General features: G+C 41.4%; 1 protein-coding gene and 1 pseudogene across 1 annotated transcript; both read left to right on the top strand.

Moving 5' to 3' along the window:
• The first annotated feature begins 1,831 nt into the window (after window positions 1-1,831).
• LOC140953183 (cartilage matrix protein-like) lies at window positions 1,832-2,509 on the top strand (annotated as a pseudogene).
• Window positions 2,510-4,036: 1,527 nt separating this feature from the next.
• Window positions 4,037-17,734, top strand: LOC140953182 (uncharacterized). The gene is made up of 15 exons (XM_073402682.1): window positions 4,037-4,663; window positions 5,092-5,133; window positions 6,038-6,667; window positions 7,300-7,353; window positions 7,976-8,614; window positions 9,676-9,708; window positions 10,323-10,798; window positions 11,862-12,027; window positions 12,410-12,442; window positions 12,868-13,494; window positions 14,004-14,063; window positions 14,767-15,405; window positions 16,402-16,479; window positions 17,270-17,608; window positions 17,697-17,734. The coding sequence occupies exons 1-15, from the start codon at window positions 4,120-4,122 to the stop codon at window positions 17,732-17,734; spliced, it is 4,398 nt and encodes a 1,465-aa protein (XP_073258783.1). The 5' UTR covers window positions 4,037-4,119.
• The last annotated feature ends 846 nt before the right edge of the window (window positions 17,735-18,580 follow it).

Below are 18,580 nucleotides of genomic sequence, written 5' to 3'. Positions count from 1 at the left end.
GTATTACCTCGCAAAGTTGAATTTCAGGAATAATCTAGGGAAAGAGGAAGGCTTTATAAACAAGTCCAAATCCGCATCTCTGAAAGAGATGTATGGATAAGAGGTGAACCACTTCGTTTAAAAACGTTATGTTGCACTTCTGGCTTCTCCTCATCAGGATACGCTAAAACGTTATCAATATTATGGCTGAACGTCTTTTACAGCGTTTATCATACCCTATACATCATCTTCTTATCTTGATTGTTTCTAAAATTAGGTGGCCCTGGGGGACCAGGAGGTCCGGGTGGACCAGGGGGACCAACAACCCCAGCACCCCAGGGGCCTTCTACCAAACCAACAACCGCCAAACCGGGAGTGAAAACAACACCTACGAGGCCGAAACCAGGTGAGAAAAGGTATTTTTGTTGCGAAATTAGCAAATCTAGAATAACATAGATTAAACAATGACCGACGAGCGTCGAGAATTTGTGGAATTTCATAAAACAAACATTATATGCAACACAGATAATATCGAGTCATTTTCCTGGCTATTCGCATTTCATTTCTCAGTTGTTTGGGTGGGGCTGAAAATGACATATCTCCTTGGAGACTCCAATCAGATTAAAATAGGCGGGATAACTGTCCCTATTTAGTCTGCATGCACTATGATTTCAGCCTCCTTGCCATTCGCGGGAACGCCATCTTCTAACCCAAACTTTTTTCCTCAGCTCCAGCCCGACGGAGGGCTAATTTTATATGTTTTTCTTGTGCCCCACCTTTGCTGAAGTTACCATCACATACTTGTAATTTTCGTTAAGGTTATCAAGTATTAGTAAAATGCAACTAGTGGTCTATTATCAATGCTGCGTTCCGATTGGTTGAGCTACTACTAGGCTATATGTTATAGCAAGTATAATCGCTGGCTTTTTTGACGGCAAAGAAGGATTAAAGTCTAGCTTTAACTAGCCAACTAGTTGGATTTTACTAAAACAATTATTGCTCGAGCCCGAATGGGCTCTGACTCAATAGCCCATTCGACCTTCGGCCTCATGGGCTATTGACTCAGAGCCCATTCGGGCTCGAGGAATAATTGTTAAATATTTGAGACAACTAAACGTCGCAGTAGTGGCCATGTTTACGCCAGATCGCCTGTTCATATTGTTAACCTTGCTTCAGCAAACGAGCGCGACAAGAGCAATTCCCAGCCCATCCTAAGAGCGAAAAGGGGACGAGTTAAAAAATACAAACCTTTTTGACGCGTTTTAGGAAAGCCTGGCGGTCCAGGAGGGCCTACAACAGCTCCACCTGGGAAACCTGGTGGCCCTGGAGGTCCAGGAGGACCAGGAGGACCGGGTGGTCCTGGGGGGCCGGGAGGTCCAAAGCCCGGAGGTCCCTGTAAACCGAAGGTCCCAACAGCTGTTCCGACGAAACCTGTTCCCACCACACCTATCGGACCAACAGCTGCGACTGCGAGACCTAGAGCCACAACATCGCCTAGTAAAGGTACATGCAAAATACACAGCTAGTTGGTAAGGAAAAACAGCCATTAACTGGAAATTATTAGTGAGAGACACAGTCGATTTTAACACTTTTTTACAAACGTATTTCTTTTTCTAGAAAAAGCTTTTGTTCATCAAACCTGTAAAATGAGAGAATGTACACAGAAAAAGAACGCGTAGCAAAATACATTCGACATGCTAAGAAACGGTGAAGCTAGCAGACTTACGTGTTCTTCGTTTATATAGTTGTTGAAAGTGACCAGTCCGGGCAACACACTTTTTAACCAAACAACTGATAATTCTTTTTCTGTGTTAATTTAGCATTTGACGAAATGTTTCTACTTCCCATCAGTATGACAACCATTATGAAAACCCTTTATGAGACAGTTTTTAAGGGGCATGAGATTGTTTGCGTCTATAAGGACTGCTATATAGTTGACTCAAACAGGTTGGATTTGAAAGTAAATGTTCTTCTGTTGCCTTAACATACAGTTTGCAACGCAAAGCTGGATCTTGTTTTGGTTGTTGACACCGTTCCTGTCGTTCGAAGGGGATTTTCCTTTATAAGAAGATTCCTTCTACAGATTGTCGACTCCTTCACCATTTCCGTTCAGAACGTTCGGCTTGGATTGGTTGTTAACTCTAACCGCCCTCAAGTAAAGCTTACTTTGGGTCAGTATAACAGTCGCAATAAAATAAAAAGGATCCTTGGACTACTTCAACCATTCGGCACCGCAAGACGAACAGGAACGGCCCTGAAATTAGCACTGAGACGCATTTTTGCTGCTGGTAAAGGCAAGAAAACGTTAATTTTGGTAACAGCGGGGAGGTCTTCAGACCGGGTCCTTGGGCCAATACAGAGGTTAGTTGCTAAAGGAGTGGATGTCTTCAGCGTTGGCGTGGGACCTGCTGCTGTTCTCAGTGAAATTCTTACTACGGCAAAAGACCCTCAACATGCCTACAAAGTAAGCTTCAAGGGCCTAGCAACTATTGTGAAGCGTATAACGGACAAAGTATGCGCAGGTTTGTAATAAGAATTAGTAAACCTATAATCTAGTTCTCAATAAGGGGAGAGAGAGGTATGGGGAACCATTATACGACACTCTCTCTTTAACAATTACTCCACGAGTGCGCGTTGGATATGAGTTGGCTATAATCATCTCATATCAAAAAAGGGCGAGTGGAATTATTGTTTTATAAAAAACGCCCACAAAATATCGAGAATTCTTCCCACTTTATTTGTAAAAACAACCGATTTTCCGCTTGTTTTTAATTTTGAGCAGACGCGTACAGTTACCTTATTTGGAGAGCATGGTATAATGGCTCATATACCATGATGGCTAAGCCAATCAGAGCTCTAGAACTGCATTATCCAATGATTCAGTTTTTAATAATCATAATTATACGATATTGCTATAACTGTATATGCTCATTCAGATGCTTGGGTGTCCAAGTATTCCGCCGGATCCCTTTTTGACTTTTGCGGCATTTGGTACAAGCATCTGTTTTCTGGGGTTCTCTCTCTAATGAAAGCTCTTTCGTATATGATAAAATTATTCATGGTCAGCTAAAAAACAATGATAAAAAAACAACTAAGTTAACTAAAAATCATTGATGAAAATCGCTGTTTGGTGTCATTGACTTTGCTTTTTGAAATTGAGTCCGAAACATCGTCCGATTTTATCGTTGATGTGTTTTACTTGCTAATGTATTAAGACACCTTTGCTTACAAGGATAAAGGTATAATAATACCGCGAAAATCTAATAGTTTTCCGTATATTTAATATTCGTATTTGGAACGCTTAGAGGTACTTTAACTAAATCACAATTCCTCGTCTTTACAATTTATTTTTCAAACAGGGCTTGTAAACCAAGCGGGCAGTTTAAAACACGAAGTACAGCCAACTGATTTTGTTCTTGATATGACATGAACTTCGAGTTTCTTGAAAGGATTTAAAACTTTCCCCAAGATCTCATTATTTTCCGAGAGTCCTTGGGTTAAGATAAAACGCAGCCGTGTCTATATTGTCCGCAAAGAAACTCGTTTATTTATTTTGTATTTGTTTTCGCAATTAATGTATTTTTCAATAAAATTATAGAAGCTGGAGGCAGGACTCAGACACAGACGAAACCTACGAGACGTCCAAGTAAGAACTTTGAGTTGCGTTTGTCCTTGCTTTGCAAGCTGTTTCGTTTTTATCCATTATTTCTCTCCTTAAATAGGATAGAACCCCTGTTGGATTTCTTTGATCAACCCCTTTCATGATAGAACCGTGCACTCTCTTTGAGACGTTAAAGAACCCGCGCACTGTTCGTAAAGGGTTGTTCCCGGTGTGGTGGTCTATCTTAAAAGCGCACTCACATAGTGGATCACAGTGAACATCATCCCTCATTCCTTCATTACAAGTTTGTAAACTGCGCCATAAGTAGTCTGGCAACAAGTTCGCCAACCATTATTGTAAATTATCCCTGAAGAGCCCCGAGGGGAGTGGATAATATAATATTTACAATTTACAATTTACAATTTACAATGTCTTTTTGTTTCCTTGTAACAGAACGTCCCAAGGCTGTCGGTATTTTCCCACTGAACAAACGGACTCGAGCGGGGGACATTGGCCCACTAAAGAATAGCCCAGGCATCATGTACAATGTTCGACCTAGCCCGGGTCCAAACGGTAAACCGGGTGGATCCCTGAGGTTCCCTAGATCAAGGCCAGGTTATATTGAGTTTCCTAACAACGGAAAACTGGATACCAAAAATTCAATAACTGTTATCTTATGGGTCAGACCTGAAGGACCAGGAACAATGATACGGTATAAACCAAGGGGAGTCACATTTGGCATTCGCTCCCGCGACAGCCTATACTCTCGATTTATTCGAAGAAACGGTAGATCAACCAAGACTATTAAGACTAGGCGGCGTGCAATATTGCTGAGGCAGTGGAATTACGTTGCTGTTACATACAACCAAAGATCGGGGATTGGAACCATTTGGCGGAATTCTCGTCCTATTGCTTTCCAGAAGCTTGGTTGGGTCAGACTGGCTACAAAGAGCCCACTAAGGGTGGGTGGGGCGCCTCGTGGTAGGCGGCCTTTCAGGGGTAGCATCGCCTGTCTTCAAGTTTATAAGGATGCCCTGACAGGGCCACAGATAAAGAACGTGCAGAATATTTGTTTTGGACCAGGTAATGCCTTACTTTGTGGGCTTTTAGGATTGAGTACCTAAGTTAACTTACCCGTTACCCTTTGAGTTTACAATTGCACTTTGTAATATACTGCACTTTTTTAAGCGTCTTTAACCGGACGCACTTCGAACTTCCAATGTTTGCCCCACTTCTCACAGTGATAGATAGTGGGAAAACCTGTGAGCCTGCTTAATAACATCTAAACGGTGGTAGTTAGATTGGATACGCTGATAATGTTGCTTAACAGAAAACTTTGATTCTGCACTCAACTTCAGTATTCAGTGTCTAGTGCTTTAGGTCTCTTAAAATCTTATCAAGAGTGCTATTGGGGTGGTTGCTTGCAACGTTTGATAAGGTCCTCAGCCGCCTTAGATCTCCTTTATTGTTATACTGTTGTATTCCGTCATATTCCTTTGTTGTACTTACAGGTGAGCCAACGCCTACAAGACCTCCCACCACTCCTCAGCCAGGTAATAAGAGGGTTGTCAACTTGTCCCAGGCTCCGCTCAGGTGGTAGAAAACAAGCGAAGCGAAAATAAGACGCGCGTGATCATGGGAATAATAATAATGATTAAAAATCTATAACGCGGGGCGCCTTTTCCATGCAAACATGATCAAAAGCGCGTAACAACTAGTGCTTTAAATGTTAAAAGGAAAATAAAAGCTCAAATGTACATAGTCATTAAAGCTAAAAAGGACTGAAATAAAGCTAAATAAGACAAGACGTAAACCAATTCAAGGCGGTTAACCAATTCAGGGCCCTGGAAGGGTGCGGTGGTGGTAAAAGAAGGAGAGACCACCGCCTTCTCTCTCCCCAGTCGCCGCGCGTTTTTTGCATCAGTTTTGACCGTGTCCACGCTTTACTACTCTTGGAGCCTGGAACAGGCTAGAAAGTTTTTTGAACTTTACATTTATGACAATACTTCAAAGGAAAATTTAGATGAAAGAAAGTGAAGATCGTCGCAGGGATGGAATAGCGTCTAATGCATTGACAAAATAAATCACCTCTGTTTACTAACAACGGGATTAGGTTATTTATAGGTCAGTCAACCTTTAAATGACAGTTAAACTGTTCCGTCGTGCTGTAAATTTTACGAACCTACAAAAAAACTACAAGCCTTTTACCCACGTTTGATGATGCTTACAAGTACTCGTTTTTTGGCCGCTGTACTTGTATGGAACAGTCTCCCGTTTGATGCTATTAATGCTCCGTCTTTGATCGTTTGTAAGGCCACAGTTAAATGCTTTTAGTTATCATTTGCTGTCTAATTATGACACACTCATGCCACGATTAGCCTATACTATCGGCAATTAACTGTTTAAATATTAACAATTGCAGTTCTTGCTTTCTAATATTTTAATATTGATTGGCAGCGTTACCTCCCGCTATGGCATTCTTCCCTCTGACATCCAAATATGGCGCACAGGATATAAGTCCAACCAGAAACAAACCCGGAAGAATTGTTGGTGTCGTGCCTGTCTCGGGACCCAACGGCCAACCAGGAAGTGCTTTCAAGTTCCGAGGGCGTCCTGACAGTTTCATAGAAATTCCGAACAAAGGTGGACTAGACACGAAAAATTCCATAACGATTCTTGGCTACGTTAATCCAGAATCACCAGGACCTATCTTTAACTACAACCCCCGGGGATTTGGAATGCATCTCTGGATGGTTCGTCGAAACGTACTGTTTGCGCGTTTTGTAAAGAGAAACAAAAAGTTCACGCGACCCGTTGCTACTAACAGAATAAGACCGGGTACCTGGCGCTGGGTGGGGGCTACTTATGATAGAAACACTGGTTACGCTCGATTGTACCTGGACTCCAGGAAAATAGCTCAGAGATACCTTGGAAGAATTAAACTAGCCACTAATTACCCTGTCAGAATGGGTGCGCGCGTGGGAGACAGACGATTCTTCCGTGGAAAAATAACTTGCGTTCAAGTGTATAACGTTGCATTGACTAGTCAACAAATTCGAGCGGCGAGGAAAAACTGCTTTAAACCAGGTTGGTTGGCATCTTCTAATGTTTACTCGTATTTAAGAAGTTATTTACATTAGGGAATGAAAGAGATTTGTTCCAGAATGAGTTCGTGCTTTACGACATTTGCGATTTTAATCTCGGAACGAAGTTTCTCTTCACTTCACATGATACCCGAATGAAATTTCATACCCGAACGAGAATTTCATGCAGAATGAAAACCAGAATGACTTATACATGAACAAAATTTCGTCTTGGTATCATGTAAACCGATGCAGAGAAATAGGTGGAGATGCAGTGAACTCCTTCCAGAATGACCGTTTTCGTCTGGGCGAACTTGGGCAAATATTTTGTAGTTCATCTGGTTATTCGTCTCAAGTGTAAAGACGGGCACAAGACGCATTGTACGTGTGGACGAACTATCCTTCGTAATACGTCTTGAACGGCGCACTACGAAAGGTAGTCTTAGACGCATAATGTGTCTTGCGCCCGTCTTTATACTTGAGACGCATAACCAGACGAACTACAAAATATTTGCCCAAGTTCGTCCAGACGAATAATGCGTCCTTAGTATAAAAACGGCCAATGTGAATGTATAACGTGAATAGCCCTTTAGTCTACTTTAACAACTGACTAATTTCTTACTTTTCTTATCTTAGGTCGGACCACTCCAACTAAACCAGTCACTCCTCCACTTACTAGACCCACCCCAGGTTAGACAAATCCTATTTTATTGATTATCCAAATACATGTATCGTAAATTCTCTATACAGCTCCCCTCTCAAATAAGCCCCCTCCCTCTGATGAGGCCCCCTTTTCATTTGAAGAAAGTTAATAAGCCCCCTCTCCCCTCCCCTGCTTATCCTTAACTAATAAATGATAGATTGTATTGGTCAATCACGACTGTTAAACTTCGTGTCGACTGATCCGGGGTGGTCTTTTTACCAACTGGAAGTTCGGATTTGATTCTGATCCTCGGCTGCATGACCTCCAACCTTCTTGTACTTGAGCTTTTCTACCTTTATTCTAGGTCTTTTCTAAGTTAAATAAGCCCCCCCTCTCAAATAAGCAAAAATCCTAACATTTTTTAATGTGGTGTTATTACACGAATAGTTGATAATTAAAAGTTATTCATACCTTATACATGTATAGTCAACTCTGTCTAAGACGGACACCCTTGGCACTGGCACTAAGTGTCCGTCTAAGAATGATGTCCGTCTTATAGAGAGTCAAATAAAGGGAGTAAGGAAAGGCAGGGACCAACTCTGGGTGTCCGTCTTACCGAGGTGTCCGGTAAGAGAGAGCCGACTGTCGTCAACTTTTTTCTTGTTACAGTTGTCCGTAACTTGGTGGCCGTGTATCCCCTGGACGCGTCTTCCGGTGCACGTGATATCAGTCCTACCAAAAATCGCCCAGGGAAATTATCAGGCGTAGTCGTCACTTACGGTCCAGATGGACAGCCAGACACTGCCTTCCGCTTCTCTGGTAGTCCTAACAGTTACCTTGAGTTTCCAAACTTTGGAAGACTGGACACGAGGCGTTCAATCACTTGCTTGGCATGGGTCTTCAACGAAGGGAGGAGGGGATCAATATTCCAGTACGGTCCCAAGGGGGAGGGAGTGGGACTGTCACTTGTCCGTCAGAATCAAGTTAAAGTCCTCATAGTCAGTCGAACAAAATCCAAGAGTATTCCAGTGATTACAAGAAAGAAGCTGTTTAAACCCAGAATTTGGACGTACGTCGGCTTCACTTACGATTACACTACTGGAATTGTGGCCATTTACGTCAACTCTAAGCCAGTGGTAAGAAGGATAATTGATCGAATGGAGCTTCTCACAAACAAAGCAGCCAGATCAGGAGCAACCAAGCGCGGCAGGGGATATTTTAGAGGTCGACTGTCATGTATTCAGATTTATAGCAGAGCTCTTACTAGGACTGAAATAGCCGCGGTCAAGAAAAGATGCTTTAAAGGAGGTATATAATTTTGCAATGATGATTGAGTAACACACATCGTCTGTCCTCGTAAATTTCGTGAAATGATTTCCAGGAGGGTACACAAGTATGATGGTAACGGAAGGGGGGGCCAAATTGTTATACCCCAGCAGCTTCAATCCATTTCGGTTCAAAGCAGAATCAACAACTAGCCAAAAACGTCTTTTTGTGGATAAACTGCACCAAAGCACTAAACTCTTTTACCCTTGAAAGTCACCCCAAATTTCCTTAGCGAATGGAGGATTTCTTGTTTTTTTGCAGAAACTATTATTTTTTGCAACTTCCAGCAACTTTCATTTCAGCAAACCATAAGATACACAGTTATTGGTGCCATCAAAGGAAAATCAAAAATCAATACTTCCAATTAGTGCCTCTTGGTAAACACGGTATCCTGACATTTAAGTGAATGCGATGGTGGGATGGACTTCATTAAGGTGGCTTAATAGGGTTTTCAGTTTGAGCATTAACTTCGTTGCCATAAAAAGAACAAAAAAAGACCAAATCCTTAGTACCCGCGGGGTAATGCCATATATGGTCTAGATCAGTAGGTATGTACTGTCCGATAGGGAATGGTTTTTGAGGGTCCCTACTCTTAAACAGGGTTATTTTTTTGCCTTTTGTTTGGCATTGTGTTCGCGGTTTGATCCTTAGATTGGGTACCTAAACAGTATTAGCTAGTTCTCAAGTCGTGAATGCCCAGCTGCAATAGAAACAAATCACCTGTTAAAACTGAATTGTCCCTTAGAGTACTAGGGGTAGTATTAAATCACGTAATTTAGTAAATTCCTGGTTTTTTCCCGTTAAATAGGGTGTCATTTATGGGGTTTGGGCCTTAAACAGGAGATAGATTTTGCATTCGTAGTTCTGTTAAACCCGCTTATAATATGAGCCGTGTCTAGATGTAGAATGTCTCTATGGCCATCCCAATGTCAATCTCCCAAACTTAATAGCTGTTGCTTTACGAGGCTTTTTGTCTATGAGGTAGAAGTCGGGGATGATATTGATCCTACTGTGTAACTAATAAATGTTTGCTATTTTCGTAGTTGGATCAAGGCCAACAGGAAAACCTTCTACTGGTAGGTGAAGTGTGGAATATTTTTATTATCTTTTAGTTGCCTGTAATATTTTTGTGAAAGGTTTGAACCCAGGAGCTCATTTCAAAAGTAGTTTGAGTTTGATCGTCCGGGTGAACGTAGTCTTCAATAGGACTGTTGTTGTTGACAGTGACTGACGTTTCGACAACCTGTGCGGTAGTATTAATCTTCAGAGTCAAAGTGAGTTGTATCACGTCAGTTGATGGTATTGTACTCTGGTTGTTGATCTGATTGGTCAATTTCGTCGCGATGTTATTGGTCGTCTGTCAGTTAAGCCGTGATGTTATTGGCTATGAAGACTCGTAATCAGTAACTGGTGCGTTTCGATCCGTGTATTGTAACAGTTTAACAGTCGTCTATTGTTAGTCAAATTGACATTTCTCCAGTCGTTCTCTCGTAGTTAGTTTTGCTTGATCTCTAACTACGAGAGAACGACTAGAGAACTGACAATTTGACTAACAGGTTGTCGAAACGTCAGTCACTGTCAACAACAATAGTCCTGTTCAGGACTACGTTCACCCGGACGATCAAACTCAACCTCCTTTTGTAATATTTTTAAAGCTAACTAATTGATCCTGTTTTGTATTAATATGCAGTTACTCCAGTACCCGTAGCTGCCTATCCTCTCAGCGGCATTCTCAAAGGAAAGGACATCTCTCCATTTAAGAATCCACGAGCTAAACTCCGAAACGTTAAGTCGGTCAATGGACCAGACGGCCTTCCCTCTGGTGCCATCGAGTTGACTGGACGAAGAAACAGCTACGTTACGTTTCCAAACTACGGTAAACTGGACACGGTGAACGAAATAACCATCACAGTTTGGGTAAAGCCCAGAAGCTCTGGACCCATCTTTCACTACAAGCCAAGGACATGGGGCGGAGTACACGTGTGGGTCGTTGGGGGACCCAGGAAACGGAAATGGTTTGTTCGATTTTCCACGCGGTCTGGTAAGAGAGTGGTGGCTGTGAGGAGCAGTCAGATTAAGATGGGGCGGTGGAACTACCTAGCTGTAACGTATAATAAAGTGAAAGGAGTGGGGACTATTTGGAGAAATGGTTTCCCTGTGGCTCAGGTAAGAAACGACACTGTTACCGACTCCTTCCAGTTCCTCATAATAGAGATACTCACGCTGACTTCACCCATTGACATTAATGTAACAATCAGAAGCGCATTGGTTCTCCTAACAAAAGATTATTTTGCTTCACTCGTGACACATTTGAATAACAAAAGCAATGTTTTACTATACCAACAAAGAATCTCTTAAGAAGTCGATTGCAGCCCAATGCATTGCACTCTCTCTTTACGGCTCTCTTAACAAGTGTGTCACATTACAAATAACAATATGAAATCTTTTACGTGCCTCTTGTTCACTAGCCTGAGACCAGGCTTTTTAGCCCCCTTCCCTTAGGGTTGATTTCCACTGACGCGTTTTTGGCTACGCACGTTACGGCATGTAAATTTTAATCACGTAAATAAAATAAAGCAAGATAAAAAGTGCTGAGCTTAAACGAGAAGTCGAGCGAGGTTCAACTTTTTACGCTAACGAACGACCTTTCATGCATTGCCTCTATTTTATTTGCGAACGTAAATTTTACGCACGTACGCACGTAAAAATTACGCGACACTGGAAATCAACCCTTATACGGAGAGCCTCTTCATCGACTTCTTATTCACTAAACACAACAACTACCTTCTTATATTTACCACCACATAGTGCACATTTGTACTCTGCTAATCCTAGCTGAGCAGTATACAGAACACGTGTCACTTCACTAGCTAGTAAAGGGATTCACCCTTAATTCTTTATCAGGGAAGTCACAAGTACGAACCCGTTGGGAAATAAGATCCCAAGGTATACTACCCAATAAAAATGGCAGGGTGCTCGTCGAAAATTCCGAGACAACCTTTAATTGGTTTCAGATACTCCTGTATCGGTCATTTAGGACAATTAGAACAATGTAAGCTCTTCCAATCAAAAAATTTTAAGTCCCCGAAGATACACCAGCACCCTCTTTTTATAGAACATTTTTTTCTGTTCGTCTCACAACTGTTAAAAAAAGCGTCGTTCGTGCATTTTACAATGTCAGCTTGGTTGGTTTTAAGCTTCATGTGATGTTTGTTTTTCCCTGTATTAGAGACGTCTTGGCAGCTTTAAATTGGCCACTAACTATCCAGCTGTGATGGGACGCAAACCAGGCGATCGCAGAATTTTTAGGGGCAGTATTTCCTGTCTGCAGATATTTAATAAAGCTCTAATAGGACCTCAGATACGTGCACAAAAAAGGAAATGCTTTAGAAGAAGTAAGCGTTATTAAGTATTATTAATATCATTATCATTATTATTAATATTATTATTATTAATTCTCTTTGGAGTCGTGCTCTTTTCTCTTATGATGCCGAGTTCATTCCATGAACGTAGGGCAGTCATAAGTCTCGTGGATTACTTGATGGATAGTGACCTCCTGAGTATGTGAACAGTCCCAAGGAGGACAATCTTCTGAAGCTCTGTTATTCCGATGATTCCTGGGATCTTGCTGATGTAGTTTTCAGTCCCCTTCTTGACAACCCCCCGAGCGCACCAATGACCACTGGGACCACTGGATGACGAATTCATCCAGAAACGTTGTGGTCTTGCTTGGTTACACTTATTAATAATCTAATTTTCGTACTCTCCTTTTCTCAGAGAAAAAGCCAAGACTTCCAAAACCGAAACCAGGTATGTGGGCTGTTTGTTTTGTTTTCGAGTCTCAATTAATAGAGACCTTTAGATTCTAAAGACATCATTTGGGGGGAAAACGTGATTACTGCCGTCATTTTATACGGGTTTTAGCGCGGAAAATGTCGTAGTGGCGGAAACAAGTTATCAAATGTTAGAAGTTCTGTCATTTTGCGATCAGGAGAGGATTTTGCCTCCTTCAACAGAAATGACCGTGCTAACTTTTCTGATAGCGAAAAAGGCACAAGGATGCTTTTTAGGGTGTCTATGTTTTCTTTTTCAGATTAAGCGAAAAACTGTAGGTTAAATGTCGTCCTCGTTTTCGTTTTGTTATCGAATCGAAAGGTCTCTAATAGAAAAAGAGCGGACATCAGCAATTTTATTAGTGAAACATCGTGGTGCAATGTAAATATATTCTTTTGCAGCTCTTCCGATGCTTATGGGGCTTTATCCCTTTGACCCAATTAGCAAGGGCCGCGATGTGAGTCCAAATAAGGCACCAAATGCCAAGTTTATCAACGTAGCTCTGACCCAGGGTCCAGATGGCCGACCTAACTCCGCGGTCAAGTTTTTTGGTCTTCCAAACAGCTACGTTCAAATTCCAAATAACGGCAAGCTACGTGCAAATAGAGCACTGTCCATGTTTGCTTGGATCAAACCCCAGGGGAATGCAGGACCGATCATCAACTACAATGTTGGTCCCGCATGGGAGACGCATCTTTGGCTCAAAAATCCAAGAACGCTTCTCGCCCGTTTTGTGAAGATTGGAGGTGTGTTTACCCCCGCTGTTACCAAAACAGCTCTGAGGCAAAACGCGTGGAGTTTCATTGGTGCAACATACGATGGGAATTTCGCAAGGCTGTGGGTGAATGGAAAGAATTTGGCGACACGCAAGATCCCTAGAATTCGTTTGTCGACGTTTGGGCCTATTAGAATTGGAGCAAAGATCGGCGATCCTCGCTACTTCAAAGGAGCCGTGGCCTGTGTGCAGCTTTATCGAGTGGCGTTGAATAAGAAGCAAATTAAGAGAGCGATGAAAGGATGCATGAGACGTAAGTGTACTGGGCAGCTAAGGGGCTGTCCACACTTGGTGCCCGGTAACCATCAGTGGCGGATCCAGGGAATGAGGCCCGGGGAACGCCCCCCTTTATCTCAGGGTCTGGATGACCGGCCCAACCCCCCACCTCCCCGCCGTCGTCGGATCATTAGGCTCCATGAATGCAACAGAAACAAACTAAAATATTTCATGATTTGATTCAAGAGACGATAACTATTCACTCTTGTTTGATTGCATATGTAATTTTGGTAATATGGTCAATTAGTTTTGATTCAGTTATTATACCGAGAATAATAAATTTTCTTATAATAATTTTTCTGGGATATAAATAAGATATATATCGTACAATTTTACTTTGACAGTTTATGTGACTGGAACTCGCGAGTTCGTTTCAAAATGAACACAGACTGCAACGCTCATTTGAGGGTTGTGGTTAATACAGCAAGGTAACTTAGATGATGAGTGTAAAAGGTTAACAATGAATAATTGCTTTTGCTTTTCTAGGACGCCCTCCTGTACCTCTAACCACTCCACGGCCGGCTCCACCTACTCAAGCTCCATCAGGTATGTAGTTGTTGCGGTTAAATTTTATCCTTGGTTAGAATTTTATTTTCCGGGTTTTTGTTGTTGTTGTTGATTATAATGTATAGGAATAGGTTTGAAACAAAGTAATATCAAATTTTAACAAGGGGCAAAATTCAACGCAAAGGTAGTTTACACTAATGCACTTTATGTGTAAATACCGTAACATTTTAGTAAATAACCTACCACAGCGCCGTGCATTATAACAGGAGAAACTGAACTGACTTTTAACATGTACTGACAAAAAAGCTGACGACTATGGCGTCCACACCGTTCACATTTAAGGCAGCGTGATTTGACCCGTATTGAAAATGGAAGAATGTTTTTGTTAAAGACATTTTTAGGCTTTTAGGTTGTCCTTTAATAAACGGTTCCCTATCCTTTTTTAGTTTCTGTCTGTAAAAAGAGGCAATTAAATTCTTTTTACTTTTGAGGTGGAGTTGTCTGGAAAACAGAAGAGTGATTTTGTTACAGGGACATTTTCTAATTTTAGACTTTTAGATTACTCTCTAAGAAACGGTTCTCTGTCCTTTATGTTTTTAGAATAGGCGATTGAAGTCTTTTTTGTGATCTTTCTTATTTCCTTATTTTATTGATATCCACAATTACAACACTACATAAAAAAGCATTACAATAAAGATTTACTGTACCGATTTAATGGTGTTACTGTACCGTTCTCTTTCAGTACCTGCGCGGCCAGTAATTGTCTATCCACTCAACAAGCGATATCGCGGCTTGGAGAAGCTGGGGAGAAATCCTCCCGCTATCCTCATGGGAGTGAGGCTTGTCAATGGACCCGACAAAAGAAGAAAAAGTGCATACGAATTACGCGGGAAACCCTACAGCTACATCAAGATACCAAATGCTGGAAGAATGGACACTAGAAAGGCAATGACTATCCTTATATGGGCATTTCCTAAAAACCGTATTGGACCCATAGTTCAGTTTGGGAATCAAGGCTACGCTGTCAGGTTATGGATGATGAGACGGAACATGGTGTTTGCCGAGTTTGTTACAAGACAGTCCCGTAAGAAGAAGCCATATTTGGCAAGTATTGACGGGGTTCAACCATGGAAATGGAATCATTTTGGAATGTCCTATGACAAGGCCAGTGGTACAGCAACGCTCTATGTAAACAGCAAACCAGTTGTACGGAAACAAATCGGTTCCTTTGATCTATCGACCAATCATGACGTTTACTTGGGTGCGAGGCCGGGTGACAAGCAGTATTTCCGTGGTCGAGTTTCTTGTTTACAGTTTTTTGATCGAGCTCTCAGTAGTCACCAAGTGAAACAGATGGAGAAGAAGTGCTTCCGTTTCTCAGGTAGTTTACCCAATAAACTAGTTCAGAATACTAGATTGTTCTTTAAAAACCCAACAAAATTGATGGACTTGGCTGTCTCTCATATAGGGGTGACCAAGAGACTGGCGCTCGTCCTTGTTTCTAGCCCTACGTTATTGACATCTTAAAACATCGACGTTAGTTACACCAGAGGGTCGACAGCAAATGCTTGCTAAATTTTTTTTATAGATAAATGGTTTTATGTAACATAAAGAAGTGTACGCGATGCCATTATACAAAACCATTATGAAAGTTAAAACCAAATAGATAGACAAACGCTCTGGGCGCATTCCCTATTTTCAGCGAGACCACAATGCACCTTGTTTACCCCCCTTCCCCCCCCCCAAAAAAAAAATCTACATAACCATTGTGTCCTATTTCTCCTGGGTATTAGAGTCGTGCCAAGAGAAATCAAAGAAAATGGTTATGAAAAATTGTGTGGTTGAAGAAGGTGCATTCTGGTCTCGGTCTGTTAGTCCATAAATAAGTGCATAGGTAACGTATTCACCGTAATATTTGGACCAAATAGTTTCCTGTCCATTATTAGTCTGAGCTAGTCTGAAGGAGGTAAGTGGTGTTCAAAGAGCTATGAAGGATAATGGCTTGAGTACGGCGCTGTAGACAGACTGATGGTAACCCCATCCTACCACCACTGGGTAGTGATGGTATCGTAAATTATTTCAACATTCTTCTTGGCCTCTATAATGATAAATTTATAATGATAAAGATAATGATAATAATAATAATGGTGATGATGATGATAATAAATAAATTAAGTAATTAATTAATTGCTACAAAAGTAAAAATTGGCTTATAAATCAGTTAAAAAGAGTCAACATCTTAAAATCGATAATGTAGTCTACTTAAGCGAGGACGACCTTCAAATCGTAATAGAAATAGTCGTACATTGCTTAACATTTTCTTGTCTAACGTTTCTTCAGTCTGATGTAATTCTTGGTTATTGTATTTTCATCTTAGGTGGTAATCCTTTAATAAAGCCGACTGTGGCGCCTTCGTCGAAGCAATCAAAACGTAAGTACGCTGGAGAAAAGAGATGTAAGAATGATGTAATCATTTCTTTTAATTCCTGAAATTATCAAAAGTAAGGCGACTTGTGTGTTTTGTACGAACGTGAATATCTTTAAGTGTGAGTATCTTAATCTTTGTACCACAGTAAAAACCTGTGGGTAAGAACCTGTTAAGCTAAAATTTGCCAGTAATGCCGCCTCTATACTGGAACCTGTTTAGCCTAAAATTTGAAACAGGTTCTTATTTTCTAAATCTATTTTTAAAAAAATCTGTACACTTGCGCAATCAAGATTAGTCAACATTCAGGATCCTCTTTGGGGACATAGGTGCCTCATCACTCCAACTGCAATGTTAACTGCTATATACCACTAAATACTCTTAGCTACAATATAATTTTTCTGCCGAAAATAAGAACCTCTTTAAGAACGTAAATAACCTAAATTTGTGCTAATTTCCATTATGTAAGAACCTGTTTAGGCTAACTTGGGAAAATGCAGGTTCTTAGTCGCGGGTTTTTACTGTAGTTACTGCACTTTTCGTATTATTTTTTGCAATTTCATTGTGCGTTCAGCATTGTTATGTGTTTGTGTAACAATGGTGAGATACACCAAATAAGAGGAAAATAAAATCCAGCCTAATCAACATTGTTAAAGGACCTTAATAAGTTCCACTTTACTGTGCCTGTCTCTATTCCTATTTTGCCTTTTTTTTTCTTAATGCCTTTGTATTGCTTGATGTATTATCTTTTACATCAACTGTATTACTTTTCTGAAGGAAGGAAATACAAATACAAATGACTGCTTATATTTATTAACAGCGTGTAACAAGTTGGTGGCAGTGTATCCACTGAGTGTGTTATCTGGAGGACGGGACATTACCCACAATGCTAATCGACCCGCCAGATTACGAGGAGTGTACCCGGTACGAGGGCCTGACGGCCAGCCGGGTACAGCATATCGCTTCAAAGGCAGGCGCAACAGCTTTATAGAGTTTCCAAATAGAGGCCCTCTAGATACAAAGTATTCCATCACCTTGCTAGTTTGGATTAAACCCGAAGGGAAACCTGGACCCATTGCAAATTATCATCCTAACGGAATGGGAGTGCAATTCTGGCTTGAGACACCAAACAAACTTATGGCACGCTTCACACGTCGTGGTAAACGCGGCGGAAGAAGACGGCGCTACACGGTCGCAGTTCGAAGTCGAAGAATTAGATTAAATCGTTGGCAGTTCGTTGGTTGCAGCTATGATCATAAATCAGGGATTGCAAGACTTTGGATAAATAACTACCGAGTGGCACAAAAGAGAATCGGAAGGATCCGACTGGCTACGAATTATCCAGTAAGAATGGGAGAAAAGATAGGGGACAAGCGACGGTTTTCTGGGAGCATTTCCTGCTTTCAGGTGTTTAACTATGCCCTTTCCCAGTCAGAGATTCGAGCAAGACAAAGAACCTGCTTTACTCGACGTAAGTAGAACCGCGGTTAGTCTGCTAAAGACCTGTTAGCTAAAGAGCCCTTCAGAAATAATGGTTATGTCATGTTTTTTTACAAGTCAACTGTAGCAGCCATACTCAATCCCGTTCATTTACTTCTGTCCTGCGTGCAGGGTGAAACAGCACCTCACTGAACGGCTCACACAATTGGCTGTAAAAACAATATGATAACCACACAAACAATAACCCTAACCCTCAACACAAAAGGCAATATTGTTTCAGACGACCACTTAAATTAGAGGTTCTTCTAAGGTACTCGCCTACTCGCGTGGCAGACGTCCGAGACAGAGGGGAATGGTGAAATTCGGGTGTCCTAATATGCGATAAGAGAGTAACGGAGAAAGGGGGAAGGTAACCTTCTCCTCCGCACGCCAGACCTTCCTCTGCTTGCATGCGCGATTTTCTCTTTTTTTTTTTTTCCTCTTTCCATCCATTATATTTGTCCTGATAAATTTTTCTTGTGGATGGATGTTCGTTATTCCTCTGTAAAGGCCGATTTTCACTTTACAAGTTTGTGGCTTGTGGTGTGGCGAGTTGTTTACAACAAGCTTACGACGCGATTCTTACTGTGTAAATCAAACCTACGTCCTTCGTGTGGTTGTTGTAAGTCTGGTTTACGCGCTACAGTGCAGC

This window comes from Porites lutea, chromosome 11 (assembly GCF_958299795.1).
Source record: "Porites lutea chromosome 11, jaPorLute2.1, whole genome shotgun sequence".
Taxonomy (NCBI): Eukaryota; Metazoa; Cnidaria; class Anthozoa; order Scleractinia; family Poritidae; genus Porites; species Porites lutea.
Note: the sequence above shows the minus strand (reverse complement) of the source record. Positions and strands in the feature narration are given on the sequence as shown.

Excerpts from the sequence above, each read along its gene's own strand:
- LOC140953182 (XM_073402682.1), top strand. The coding sequence starts at position 4,120 with ATGTACAATGTTCGACCTAGCCCGGGTCCAAACGGTAAACCGGGTGGA. Across the intron at positions 12,028-12,409 it reads AAGGAAATGCTTTAGAAGAA|AGAAAAAGCCAAGACTTCCA; the intron begins GTAAGCGTTATT and ends TCCTTTTCTCAG. Across the intron at positions 15,406-16,401 it reads GAAGTGCTTCCGTTTCTCAG|GTGGTAATCCTTTAATAAAG; the intron begins GTAGTTTACCCA and ends TTTTCATCTTAG.